This window comes from Sphaeramia orbicularis, chromosome 12, assembly GCF_902148855.1.
Source record: "Sphaeramia orbicularis chromosome 12, fSphaOr1.1, whole genome shotgun sequence".
NCBI classification, from domain to species: Eukaryota; Metazoa; Chordata; class Actinopteri; order Kurtiformes; family Apogonidae; genus Sphaeramia; species Sphaeramia orbicularis.
In genome coordinates this window covers 37,625,170-37,638,954 of record NC_043968.1, presented here as the reverse complement: position 1 = coordinate 37,638,954, position 13,785 = coordinate 37,625,170, and the positions used below count along the sequence as shown (strand labels likewise).

At 40.5% G+C, this 13,785-nt stretch overlaps 1 protein-coding gene across 4 annotated transcripts; it reads right to left on the bottom strand.

Annotated features, from left to right (window-relative positions):
• Positions 1-13,524, bottom strand: vezt (vezatin, adherens junctions transmembrane protein). 4 transcript variants are annotated; one of them, XM_030150537.1, is made up of 12 exons: positions 13,318-13,524; positions 11,915-12,052; positions 7,532-7,621; positions 7,230-7,414; positions 6,721-7,005; positions 4,901-5,059; positions 4,530-4,677; positions 3,937-4,292; positions 3,614-3,807; positions 2,454-2,560; positions 2,123-2,330; positions 1-1,755 (listed from the first exon to the last, which is right to left on the bottom strand). In XM_030150537.1, the coding sequence occupies exons 1-12, from the start codon at positions 13,351-13,353 to the stop codon at positions 1,205-1,207; spliced, it is 2,457 nt and encodes an 818-aa protein (XP_030006397.1). In that variant the 5' UTR covers positions 13,354-13,524; the 3' UTR covers positions 1-1,204. The 4 variants fall into 4 exon arrangements, with proteins under 4 accessions (XP_030006397.1, XP_030006400.1, XP_030006396.1 ...); XM_030150540.1 differs by having other exon boundaries at positions 4,901-5,047; XM_030150536.1 differs by lacking the exon at positions 13,318-13,524 and adding an exon at positions 12,877-13,277.
• Between the last annotated feature and the right edge of the window lie 261 nt (positions 13,525-13,785).

Sequence of the window (13,785 nt, the reverse complement as noted above, 5' to 3'; positions counted from 1 at the left end):
GAAACTTCAAGAATGGTATTTTATTTCACATTGGAAAATGCAGAAGACCTCCCCTTGAGGGAGGTGCAGGACCAGTCGTGATGGGGGGTCAGGACAAGGCAGACACGGTGACAAGAAAGACTGGAAAAGTGAAGTGGTGGGTGTACATCAGGGCTGTCAGACATATGGCAACTTCATATGAAACAAACATGTCATAGATTGCCCTCACAACAATGTTTTTTTCTTTTTGTTTATTTTACAAACATTACTCCTTTATTACTATATCCACATAGGTATTTTATTTTTCAACCCCACAGCAACTCAGTTCAACAATCCCACCATTCAACAATCCCACCATAAAGCTTCAAGGCAAAAACAAGGCTTCCTGACCTTTCTACCCCTGTAAACAGATGCTGAACAAATGGGATTATTGAAGTCTCCATAGATAGTATTATGAAACAACTGTATAGTTTTCCATCTATTTCACTTTTAATAAGATTGTGAGTGTATGGCTGGCTATGTGTCTTCATTTCTGCCACCCCATTGTGTCCAATCGGCCAAGAGATGGATGGCAGAAAGTGCTGGACAAAAATAAAGCGTTGAAAATAAAAATAGCATTCCTGCTCCTCTCCAGAGGTGCTCACTCAGGCTTCTTCTGTGTGTCTTCCTGTAAGGAATAAGGTCAGCTGAGTTCAGCTTGGACGTCTTCATTCTTTTGCTTTAGTGAATTACCTCTATATTTGAGAATATTGCCCTCAGCACCGCACCTTTGTACCTTCCACACATCATGCACAAAACCTCATGACAGTAACAGAGCTTGTATTGTTTGTGACACCACTGCAATTAAACCATTTTTGTTTTAGGTTTTACACATTTATGTATGATGCCAATTACTTGTTTCCTACAATCTCTGTTTCCACAGCTACTAATGACTGGAAGCAATATACACTATGTGGATGTCACCAAGTAAACTGTAGACATTCTGGTCTTCATGACCTATTTTGTTTTAGTGGTTCTGATACCTGAGTTTTTTAACAGCAATAGAGCAGTAACAACTGTGGGTAATGTCAAATGGACGGATTTGAAATGAGTGGCACAATTTGAAATTCTGCACACCAAAAAACAGTTAAGATCTAACACAGATCCATCGATAAAAGATACCCAGACAATCAGACATAAATACAGTCTCTGTTCAGTGTTTCAAGAAAGCAGCAAAGTTTCAGTTCTAGTCCTTTTCAGGGCTTCGTCTGACACTCTCTTCCTCTTCATCGTCCTCATCATCATCGCCAAATGTCTGCTCTTCCATGTTGAACAGTGAGTGTGAACGTGCCACCACCTGGGCAGCGAGGGCAGAGCTGAAGCTGAGAGCCTCTGAACCGTGCATTTCTGTCAGCCTGTCCATCACAGAGACAGCTGGAACTTTGGATTTGAGGAAGAGGTCCAGACCGTTCTGTCCCTCTGTCTCTTCCAGCACTCCATCGTATTGGTGCAGCTCAGATGCCCCTCCTCCTCCTCTTCTGCAGACTGAAGTTGCTCCTAACTCCCCTTCGTCTGGCTCCAAACCACAGCTAAACTCTGTCAGTGGCTCTGTGAAGGGGTCAGGTGTCACCCTGCCTTCTTTTCCTTCCCTTTCCTCCCCTTCATTTCCTGTAATGCATTCTGATAGGTGGTTTCCTTCTTCATTTTCAGCTTCTACAGAGCCTACAGACATCAGAGCATCTAATAGTTTGGTAGCAGGATCAGGTACATCACTGTGAACTGAAGGTGCTGCAGCAGCTGCAACAGACAAGAATAAATATATAACTTACAACTGGATGGATACATTAAGTATATTTGCATTTTATAAACCATGTGTTTCAAATCTAATATGGACAAATCAGTTGCCTTCTGATATAACAGATTCATGCATTTGTGGAGATTCATTCATTCCATATTACTTCATCATTCTGGCTTGTAACATAGATCTAAAGTCATGAATACAAATCTGGGAGAAACACTGGTAGACAGAAATCAGCAAATTAACACTGAATTCGAACTAAAATCAGCCCCATTTCAAGACAATGCAGAAAAACCTATCCTTTCAATTCAAAGGTAATTATCTTCAAAATTTAATGTGACTGAGATGACATGGGTCAGCACAGACCTTGGTCATTAAACAGCAGCTGCTTCCTCTTCATCCTCTCCCCCTCTGAAGCACGGAAGCCTAGCACAGCTTTGAGCTCTGACAGAACACGATGTGACTCCTCTCTCTCTCGCCGCTGACGTTCACGTTCCTCCGGTGACAACATATCGCACCAAGATTCTTTTCCTTCAGCATCAGAGTCTGAATCACACACATATGCCTCCCACTCCTGGACAAACAAAACAATCCGAGGACAACAGCAGGGGAGGCAGATAATTGGGGGTAACAAGTGAAGCAGGCTGATTTTTGTAATTTTTACAACTAAAAGAAATTTGTAACATTAGAGTCTCACCAGTTCTTCTGGCACTGGGTCTCTGTCCAGGATCAAGGGATAAGATGGAGGAGAAGCAGGAAACTCTGGTACGGGAGGGGTACACTGCTCTAGACCCTCAGCATTATCTGCAGAAATGGGAGGTGGGCAGATGTTACATTTGATACAAAAAAATGGATGACTGGAACAAATTGCTACTGGAGCTCAGCTGGTCATTGTTTACTGAACTCATGTGGTTGGACAATATCTTGTTCTACATTTTGAAGGACCTACTTCCTCCATGACTGGCTATATTCTCGTATGGCAAAGGAAGGAGGAAGTCTGTGCTAAAAATAGTACAATATAAATGTTGACACCCATACTACAAAAGGGGGTAACACTATCCTGTCTTGTACACATATTATGCATGTTTTATATAGGCAAGATATGAGGCACACGAATAATAAGTAGATGGGGATTGTTTTGGTGAAGTGACAAAAACCAGCAGCATAATGTTGACTATTTAGCATTTATAGATGCTTAAGTTGTTTTTGTTTTTTTATAGATTATTGTGAGTATAGCTGTAATTGCTGTAAAAATAATATTACAAATATATATACTCTTATTGTTATTGTTACTCAAATGTAACTTTTTATAAGGTACCTCAGAGTATGCTTTATGGAGCTCAGATCACAGTGGAAATATTGATTTTTCTCATAATTTGCTGGTAGTTTTGAAGACTTCTATCATGAGTATCATGGAAAATAAAATTACCTTTTCTCAAATCTAGCAACTTTATGGGCTAATATAAATTATTTCAGCTCCAATAAAGAGTAACAAATGTTACAACAACAATCTGGTTTTCTGCATTGGCTGCTCTGTGGAGAGATTCACAAACTTCAATGGTTATGTTTCAAATATATAGGAACAGTCGTGTCAGGACATCTTGAATATGCATAAAGTAGCCTGTGACACAGTCTAGCTTGAATTTTCAGAACAGGTTTTAGAGACCTATTGAAGGTAGTTGTCAAGACTGGCTCAGATGTGAGTTGATACAAGAAAAAAGAACAACATATGGATGAAATTCTACACAAGGGCCCAGTGAAATACAAGCAGGAACACTGGGATTTGTAACTGGTGCCATAACATATCTTAGTCACTATATTTACTTCATTAGCAGGAAGTTGTGTGTATTTGCTCACCAGGACAGGCATTGGCCCGTCGGAGCATGCGCTCCACCTGGTTGATGGTGTCTTCCCAGCAGCCAGTGCTGGCCTGCATGTGTGGCTGGAGCTGATGCAGCCGGTCATTGAGGTCCTGGTAGCCCTCGAATGTCAACTCAGCTGGTTCCTTGGACACCATTAGTTTCTCCAGGTCATCCTCCAGAATGATCATCCTGACCACAACATAAACAGAAGAAAAATGTTAATTGCAGAATGTGAAAGATCAACAATGTCAATTAAAGTCCTTTATTGGGGGAGTTGTATAACTCAAATCAGGATGCGTCTCTATGTGTTTTTCTCACTCGCTGAGCAGTGCCTTGAGGTGAAGTTGCAGGCTTCGGATGGAGGTGTGTAAGGTGTTGAGCTCTCTGCATTTTTCTCTGGCTCGCCCTGTTCTGTCTGAGCCTGTCATCCTAGGCTGGGTCTCAAAGTGGCGGTGGAAGTTGTAGCTGCGCTGCACTTCACAGAGACAGCTGGCAAGAGCATGGTGGAGGGGCTCTGTCACCGCAGAGATGGATCGGTGCAGCGGCGCTGTAGGAGAAGAGACATCAACTTTGGGTCCACTCTCCGATGGCTCCTCTATTTGCTGTGGGGACAGAAGAAGGGCCAGTCGACGGAAACATTCAGAACTCTGTCCCACCCACAGCTGGAACAGCATCTGAAGGAAAACAAACCAAAAAACACAAGATTAACCCCAGACAGAGTAGCTTCAAGGCATAGCTGCAAGGCCCTATCACTTGGTACTATTTCACACCCATGTAGACAACGATATGACATTTTTTTATGGATTGAGGGGTTGTGGTCCTCTAGCATTTCAAACAGGGTATTTTTTTAGATGCAATTTAGATAGCCATCATTCTTTCCTTTTCTACCACCCCAAATCACCAGATATTACCTTTAGGGCAGGTAGGCTGTAGTCATCTGTCAGCTCCTGAGCCTGTTCATCACCCAGGTGTTCGATTCCTAGTCCAAGCCCCAGCTCCTTCAGAGGCACCGCAGATACATAGTTGGTCACATTATCAATCTCAGAGTTCAGAGGGAACGTTCAAGAAAGTTAAGGACAAATGACACATCCACAAAAACAATCTATAGATGGCTTATTCATCAATGACACAAGCATTAGTATGTTGGTTGAAACAAGTCAACCCTCCAAAAAAACAGTAATATCAGAAAAATTATGACAACAAAATGTGTATAATCTGCTCCAAAATAAAAGTCATTATTGTTCCAGTACAAATAACAGTTATATTTAGCAATGAAGGATATGCCTTCAGCATGTGACAGGTAGCTCTACGTGAGGCTCTGAAGGCTGAGCGCAGCGACCGGTACAAGGCCTTCCTCAGTCCAATCAGCTGCTGGCCTCGTGGCACCGCCCCTGGCCCCGCCCTGCTAAAGGAGCTGGCCGCACACACCCTGTCGAGCAAACTTGACAAGTGAAATGTGATACAACTGTGGAGATGTCCCAAAGAGGCAGGGGGCACACACAACACTGAACAGCAGACAACGAAAGACGACACATGACACATTAGTTATAAAACAAAACAGCATAGTGGCACAATGAACAGGATTGTTTAATAGACCAGGACGTAGTGACAAACAAGACAACATCACATGCTATGAAATCACTTGTGAATTGAGCTTTAAAAGCTTATAGACAAAACTAAAGCTATAAACACATAAAGAGACAGTGGTGCCAAGAGAGATAACAAACACCTACAAGTAAGCCCATATGAACTTAGATACCCTAATAGTCCATAACATAGATTTAGTTGAAAAAAATGTTAAACATCTATTTAGTTTGTGACTTTGCAAAATACTAAGATGTGCTCTGTTTTTTAAAATTTTGAATTTTTCATTTCAAGAGTAGCTTATTATTTTCATTGGACTGAAATTCATGCTTTTAGTTGCAAGAAATGGCCATTCATTAAATTAGAAAATAATAAAATGATAAAGTAATATAACATCTTCCATCATCGAACTATTCATCCATCTCTTTCTGCTCATCAAGGTCCAGGTTTTGGGGGCAGCAACCTAAGCAGTGGAGCCCAGGCTTCCCTCTCCCCAGCCACCTACTCTAGTTCCTGCAGGGGGAAGCCGAGGGATACAATCCCTCCAGCATCACCTACTGGTTAGACATGCCCAAAACACCTCACCAGAGGTGCCCAGGAGGCATCCTGACCAGATGCCTGAACCACCTCAACTGGCTCTTTTTCAATGTGGAGGAGCAGTGGCTCTACTCTGAACCCCTTCTGAATGGCTGAACTCCTCACCCTATCTCTATGAGAGAGTCGAGCCACCCTGTGGAAACTTATTTTTGCCGCTTGTATCCATGATCCACTTCCCACGGCTCAGGACCATCAGTGACGGTAGGAACGCAGACCATCCAGTAAATTGAGAGCTTAGTTTTTTGGTTCAGGTCCCTCTTCAGCGCAACAGACCAGTACAGCGACTGCATCACTGCAGGCACTGCCCCGATCCACCTGTCCATTTCTTGCTCCTTTTGAACTACATTCATAATAATTATTTATGCAAGATCATATGATAAAATCCTATGAATCCAACGTAATCAAAAATGAAAACCAGTGCAGATATTAGTTTTTTGAAAATCAAACACTAATAAAGACAAAATAAAAATAACTATTTGCATTTACATGTTGCAAATTATCTTTAGATTTTCTTTAATGTTTGATACAAATTTACACCCCATCCAGTGGAAAAAAAGAATTGGTGCATCTTCAAGTAGATTAACAGTAATGATGGAACTTGGCCAAAAACTCAGTCAAAAACTCCAAAAATCCCAGAGCTAGGCTAATCCTAATTTTAACAAAGATACATATTTAATGTAGAGCTTTAGGATTTTGCAATTTTTTTCCCCCAAGATAATCGATGACATGAACTGGAATGGTCTTGCATGGAATAACCTCTATAGACACACTACATGAAGAGCTAATGTTTAACAGGTGGGAACAAAAGAGTGCACTACTTAAGCAGGCTCGACAGGACAGATATGTGACACCTGAGAGAAATGCACACTGATGAAATGCGATTGGGTGACAGGTAGGTGGACAGAAAACAAGCACACTTACAGGGTGAACCCTCTCGAAATGACCTCAGTCTCCTGCACGAGGCGCAGGGCTTTGCGAGACAGGCCCGTCAGAGTCTTGCTGTTGTGGACCAGGGCCAGGAGCTCTGTGGCCCTGGTGTGGACGGCTCTCTGCATGCAGCCCTGTCTCCACAGCATGAACCCCTTCAGCCCCACCCAGCCAAGAAGGGCCAGACTCCAAGGGGCCGCAGCCAGGGACCACAGGCCCTCAGTGATGGAGCACAGACCTAGCAGTACTGCAGCCAAACCAACAAGCCCTGCCATGTCCCTGAGTGGAGAGAACAAGGGGAAAGGTTTTGCTCATGGATCATAATCTATAAAGGTAATCTTGAAGGTGGATACTTCAAGAGAATCTTAATGGAATCATGGAAATCCTGTATAAAGAGGTGTTTTCAACTTTATAAAACTTTTTAGCCAGCAGCTTCAGTTTGTGGTAGTGTACTGAGTTTTTTGCCTCAATTACTGATGTGTATTTGTTTCTAAGCATTGTACCATAGGGAGGGGCTGGCGATGAGGCTCGGTCTGGGCAGGGTGTTAGTTCGAGTGGGTGAGCCAGAGGGTGAAGAGCCCAGTGTGAGCAGGCCTGGATCTAACAGCTCGATGAGCTCTACATCCTCCTGCAGCAGCACATCCTGGTCCAATATGCATCTCACAGAGTACTGGCCAAATGCACAGTCCTGCAAGGAGCAAGAACAATCTAAGAAAGAGCTTGAAGGGAACAGATGCATTGAAAATCCAACTGAAGTACTGCTGGTGGTGGCAGAATCCTTTAAGATTTCCATTTTAGAACCTACCAGTTCCTGCTCCAGCTTACGAGTTGTAGTAGCCGGGTGAATCGGGCTGCATCGCCACAAGGCTTCAACCAGTCTCCATAAGCGTCCTCCCTGTGAATCACGAACAGTCAAAAAGGTCAGGCTACATTCCACTTTTAGTCAGTGCTTCAAGATTAATATATAAAATTGTGTAAATTACTCATGCTATGTTTTGCATGTTTCCTTTACTTTTCTAGTGAAGCCTGAGAATATTTCCCATGAATCCTACATTCAGGAATCACACACAATCAATAGGAGTATCCCAGGAGACAAACTCTTTCAGGCAATAACAAAAAGTGCAATGTGTGTTTGTAAAAGCTCACTCCTGGGACTTTGTGTATTGCTACTGGGGCACACAAACCACATGACTGCTTTAGTTTGTTCTATTTCTATTTTGGTATTATAATTAAATGTTTACATTTTTGGCATCAATGAAATTCAACTAGGCTATTATTCTTTTTAAAAAGATGGCAGACAAGGAAGAATTCTTTTCATACCAGGAAAAAGAGGTTGTGTGGATTACAGACCAGCACCACAACACTGCTACACATCTATTTTATTACTTGCTTCCTAGTGTCTACATTTCCCCCATCAGTGTCTCCCACTTTAAAAAGTTTGAGAAACCCAATCACAACCAGAGAAACAAATCAAGTCATACTTTTCATTTTAACATATCAATCAAATTTTATTTATATAGTGCCACATCATATAAGTTATCTCATGACACTTTAATTTTAGAGCTGGTCTAAACCAGACTTTTAATAGCCCAACATACATTAATGTTTCAATGCCTAATAAACACTAGGCTTATAATGCTGCAAGAGAGCCTAAAAATATGTAAAACTGTAATGCCTAATCATGAATAGGATGAACTATTCACTAATCTGCTTATAGAGCTTTGTGGACTCTATGAAATGCTTTGTTAAAAATCGGACTATTTAGAGAGATGGATGTTTGCATATGGACCATTAGGCTTCAGTAAAGATAATATCAGGAAATAAAACAGCAAATAATCAGTGAGTATAACATTAAAAAGCTGGGGACCAGGTTTATTTTTATATTTATGTACCATCTCCAGTTTTATAAATGTATATAAAAACAAAAAAAAAATAGGACCAATGGACCTGTAGCTCAACGGTATGTTTGATCAAGAACCTATAACAACTTGAATATGTGAGGTTGTCAGGTTCTGCCGCTATGTTAGTCCTGTGGTCTCGATGCAGGAGATCAATCTCCCAATAGAAGTAGGTGGTACTTTCACTGTAGGATAACTCAACAAATTCAATGAAAATCCATATATGACTTTCTATCAGTGCTCAATAGTAAGTATATTGATATCTTTAAGCATTTCCATGTCATCAGCCATTAAAATATGGCCCATTATAAGTAAAGGTACATTTTTAAAATTTCAAATATTCAAAAATCTAAATTTCTCAAAACTGTGAACAAACTTTGTAGACAGTCCCAATGAAGCTACATATAAAATTTGAAATGAAGCCGACCAGTAGTTTCATCTGAGAAGATGTTTGAAGAAATTGCTAATGAACTGAGACAATGACGGGCACAGTGTCTTCACAACAGCTCATGGCCACAGTGAGCTAATTAAAAAAAAAAACAGGCTACTGTGTATAAATGGATGGAAGTAAATGTGTTTCAGTAGAAGCAGGACACTATTGATCCAGACTGGGCAGTCTGGATTCTGACCTTTTTCTGGGGTGTTAGGCACTACTGTTATAGGTCAAATGGCTGCAGTAGTATTGATTAATAACGGGAGACTGAGGCGTTTAATAACACTGATTTCACGCAACACTTTTTTTGGGGTGAATAAAGTAGACCACATCTGCTCGATATTCACTGTTGTATCAAGCAGCTAATCGTGTACAAGATGGTGATGTAAACCGTATACAGATTAAGACACATATGCTTACTTTTTAAATTTTATATTCTCTTTGAAACTCTGCACTGCAACTTTTACTTTAATATGTGTGTGTTTTTATTTTATTTTATTTTATTTTATTTTGATTTTATGTGTTGTTTTCTTACTCGCTGTTTTTAATCACCTTTTATATGTTTCTTTTATAATGTTTTAAATGTGTTTCTTTTTGTTTCTTTTATTTCAATGTCCTGTGTGAAGCACCTTGAATTGCCTTGTTGCTGAAATGTGCTATACAAATAAACTTGCCTTGCCTTGCCTTGCCTTGCTTATAGCATAATCCCCTTACAGTTTATATGCTGGATTGGTCGTGTTGTAATTCATAACTATTCTGCCCCTTAGTTTCCATAACTGAGAATGGGAGAACAAATAACCTAAGCACAAACTACATGTTTGTGTAAAGAAGCATTTATCAACCACAACACTGATCAGTATGGCTCATTTACAACAATAATTAGGAAATAAATACCAAAAATATGGTTATTTTCAGCAAACAACACAAGAACAAGTCTTCATACTTTAAATGTGGGTTTGGCACTACAGTTAATTTGAAACACCCTTAGTTGCAGCCCAAAATGTAGGGTACTGAGAGAAAAAACAACATTGCATTAAACTTGCAGCCTTGCTGTTTTGTTACTTGTGAGCTTTTACAAGACAGGGCTGCCAACATTTATAACAGAATATTAATGTGTAAGGTTAGGGGGTTCAGGACATCCATTCACTAAAATCTCTCTGCAAACACAATTTTTACTAGTAAGCAGTTGTATGAAATGTAATGTGGTCTGTCTATAAGGTGTTTATTTGCCTCAGTCCCAGCTTTATCTAGGCTACAGGAAAGTGGTCACATAGGGACAACCCAAAATCTTTCCTGTTTCATCGAAATGCCTCATCCTCCTTAACTCTTTAGAATAACACTGTACCAGAGAGGAAGCATGACATGTTCGGAAAGTTCCTTAACAAAGCAAACACAACACTGTTTCCCGTCGTAAGAGGAGGAGGCCGAGGGGAGGCCAAGTCATGTGATCCTGAGCTGCCCAGGACACATCAGTTGTCCAAATGAATCACAGGTTTAGTCAAATTACAGTCCTCCACTGTTATGTTAATGCAAGTGCTACTGAAAGTTCAATGGTTTTAATCCTTTGCAAAAGCAATCCTTTGCAAAGCCAGTGTACACACGGTTCCATTAAAAAAGCAAAATGGGTCTCAACACAATCCACACTTAGTGGGAAGATGCACTCAAAGCAGAAGGAATAATGTCAGATAGAAATAATTCAATAATTGCATCCTGATAATCTCTTGTAAGATCAGTACCAGGGCAGAAAACAGGGAACACGGTTTCCCTTGCAAAAATCAACTCTCAATGTACAATAACAGAACAAAGACCATACAACACAACCTACCTGATTGCGTGGGTAGAATGTACTCTGTGCTTAATTTTATGAGTGAAGTAAAGCATATAAGGCTGAAAACATAACTGTGAATGTGCAGATATATGTCACTGTTCACAATTAATAATCATATTAATTACCCTCCATCTGATTACACAAGATAAACAGAGACAAACAAGTGCACATATGCATTGCCCCGGGTTAGCCAGAGATGCAGAATGTTCCAAGTTGGTGTACTTTGCATTTTATGACAACTACAATAATTAAATCTGAATACCACAAACAACTCCAAATGAAACCTCTAAAACAGCAGAAACCTAATATCTGTTTTAATATTTGAGAAAGCTGTGACAAATATATAGATGTTATGTTAAGTTTTAGAGCTTTTTCCAGGGTAAACATTGATTAAATACACAACTCTGTTGTATTATACACTACTCGTGATTTGGTTCAACTGTTTGGATAGATTTAACATACAGCACACATGTCGTTTATGATAACAACTGATGACAAAATTCTTATTAGTCAATTACTGACAGTTGAGAAATTAAAGAAAAAACATTCTAAAGTATCTTAATACAGTGATAGGACATCACATACCTCCACTACAACTCCACTGTCCCTTGACATTGATTTTACAAGTCAAAATCTCCCATAGATATTCAATTGGACTGGGATCTGGTGACAGTGAAGGCCAAAGCATGTGATTCACATCATTCCATGCACTATGGCTGAGGCACTGGTATCCCGAAAGAAACCACTCCATCTGGATTTGATTTGTCACCCATCTGTAGCCTAGATAGACTGGTTATATGATGTTTTTTTTTTTAATTTATTAATGTGCATTGGTAACATCAAAACAACTTTGATAAATATGCTAGAATCTGTTAAATGTGCTTAATTTACAAATGGACTTTTTCTCTGTATTTTTCTATGGAACTTCTATGAATATGTTAACCAGAAAAAGTCTTTCACAGGACAACTCTGATGCCAACAGCTGTGGCATATGTAGTATCTGTGGTATCTGCAATGAGAGGCACTTACTGAATTTTTCTTTGCCTCTTCTGAGTGAGATGTTGCATCTCCCTGGTCTCCACCACATTCCTCTTCCTGTGATGCTGTCGGACATGCCTCGAAGTCTGTGTGCCCTAAATCATGCAGGTACTGGAAAAGAGGAGAGTTCTGCAAGAAAGAAAAAGACATTCAAGCCAGTTTAGTGGTATTCCAAGGCTGACGGATGGCAAGTAAAATTAGAGCGGTGGGACAGGACAGTGGCAGATGGATGAGGAGGGCGGGAGAAAAAGAGAAATGTGGTGATTAGGTCATCAGACTGAAGCTCGTTGAGCTGACACTCATCCTGGTTTTGTCCTATTTTTTCCCAGTGTGAATCCAAAGGTGCCCTGACTCCGATAAGAGCGGGAAAAGCATTGTAGATTTTCTGAGCTGCTCTCAGGATTCATGAGCTAAATTTGAGGCTTTACTCCTGCGTAAACAGTAGCTCTCTGGCCAGAAATATTGTAAACCCAAGTGCCTTTACATATTAATTTGTAAATCAACAGACATTTATACAGATGCCCCAAATATCTGAGCTCCTTTTATACACTGGAAAGTACCCTCTACAAAAATAGGGGACACTACATGTGTAAACAAGTCATCAAGTTGTAAGCTTATGTTCTTACAGGGTTATAGAGACAGGCAGTACACTGTTTCTTGCCCTGAACAAAGAAGGCTCAGAGACAAATTAGGCATGAAGTAAGCAAAAAGGGTGAAAAACATCCCATGCTGAAATCTAACCAAAAGATGCCTGACCCAGTTCCCCTCCGGCTGCTTATTCTGTCTTGCTGGGAAAGAATTCCTCTTAGTTTCTCTGCTGTATTTCGATATTACTAGGTAGCTGCACAGGAGCACCCTGTCTAATGTGATTGGATGAATGTCTCCTATGTATGCACACTCATCCCAACACATTACCTGCCTATAGAACAGTCAAACAATTAGATGGTACTCACTTGCATTGTCACACTAGTCGCAGCGCATGTTGTCACCATCCAGCTGTACGTGTTTCAGTGAAGCTTTTTATTTTTTTCAGAACCGACGCATTGGTCATCCCCACCCCACCTCTCGATACAGCACAGTAATGATGAAACACCAGCAACAATGCGCACACTAGCCCAGTTCAGCTCCTCTCATGACCACAAAAGCTCCTTGGCAGAAATACAGCTAGCAACCAGCCAAATGTGTGGATTTGTTTAGAAATGTCAATGCGTGGCAACAGGGCACACGGGTACTAACTAAAGCTAGCATTCCCTTTAGCTTAGCGAGCTACATCTGCTTGCTAGCTGCGTTAATCGAATACTGTTCTTACGTCCGTATTTACCGCTGAACCCGAATGGTATGACAAAGCACCAGTTACAGGTTTCGATTAAAAAAACAGTGTCGGTCATACAAACCTCGAATACCACATCTTCATCAAACTCTTCAGTCATTGCTGTCCGCCATCCATACACAGCCCGTTTTGCATTCTGAAGTTGTAGGCTACAGAAACAGCAGTGAAGTTGATAGTCAGCCGGTAGCTAAACTTGTCTTACAACTACAATTCCCAAACAGCCCGTCTTTGATGGCCACTTCGTTGTCACCGAAATATGTTCGTGTGGGCTCGGACGCCTCTAGTGTCTTCGAGAGGCACAGCCCAACCGTTTTCCAATCAAACGCCAAGCAGCTAAAACTAGCAGTGAATACCGGAAATATTACTTCAGAATAAAATAGACATGTTTAATATAATAGTCATGAATAGAAAAACAAGCACATATCTTTACCTAATTTCCTTCGGTTAAATTTTCTTATTTAAGACACAAACTATGGGACATTTTGCAGCAAATATGTAGAAAAAAACTTTAAAAACTATGTTGACATTTATT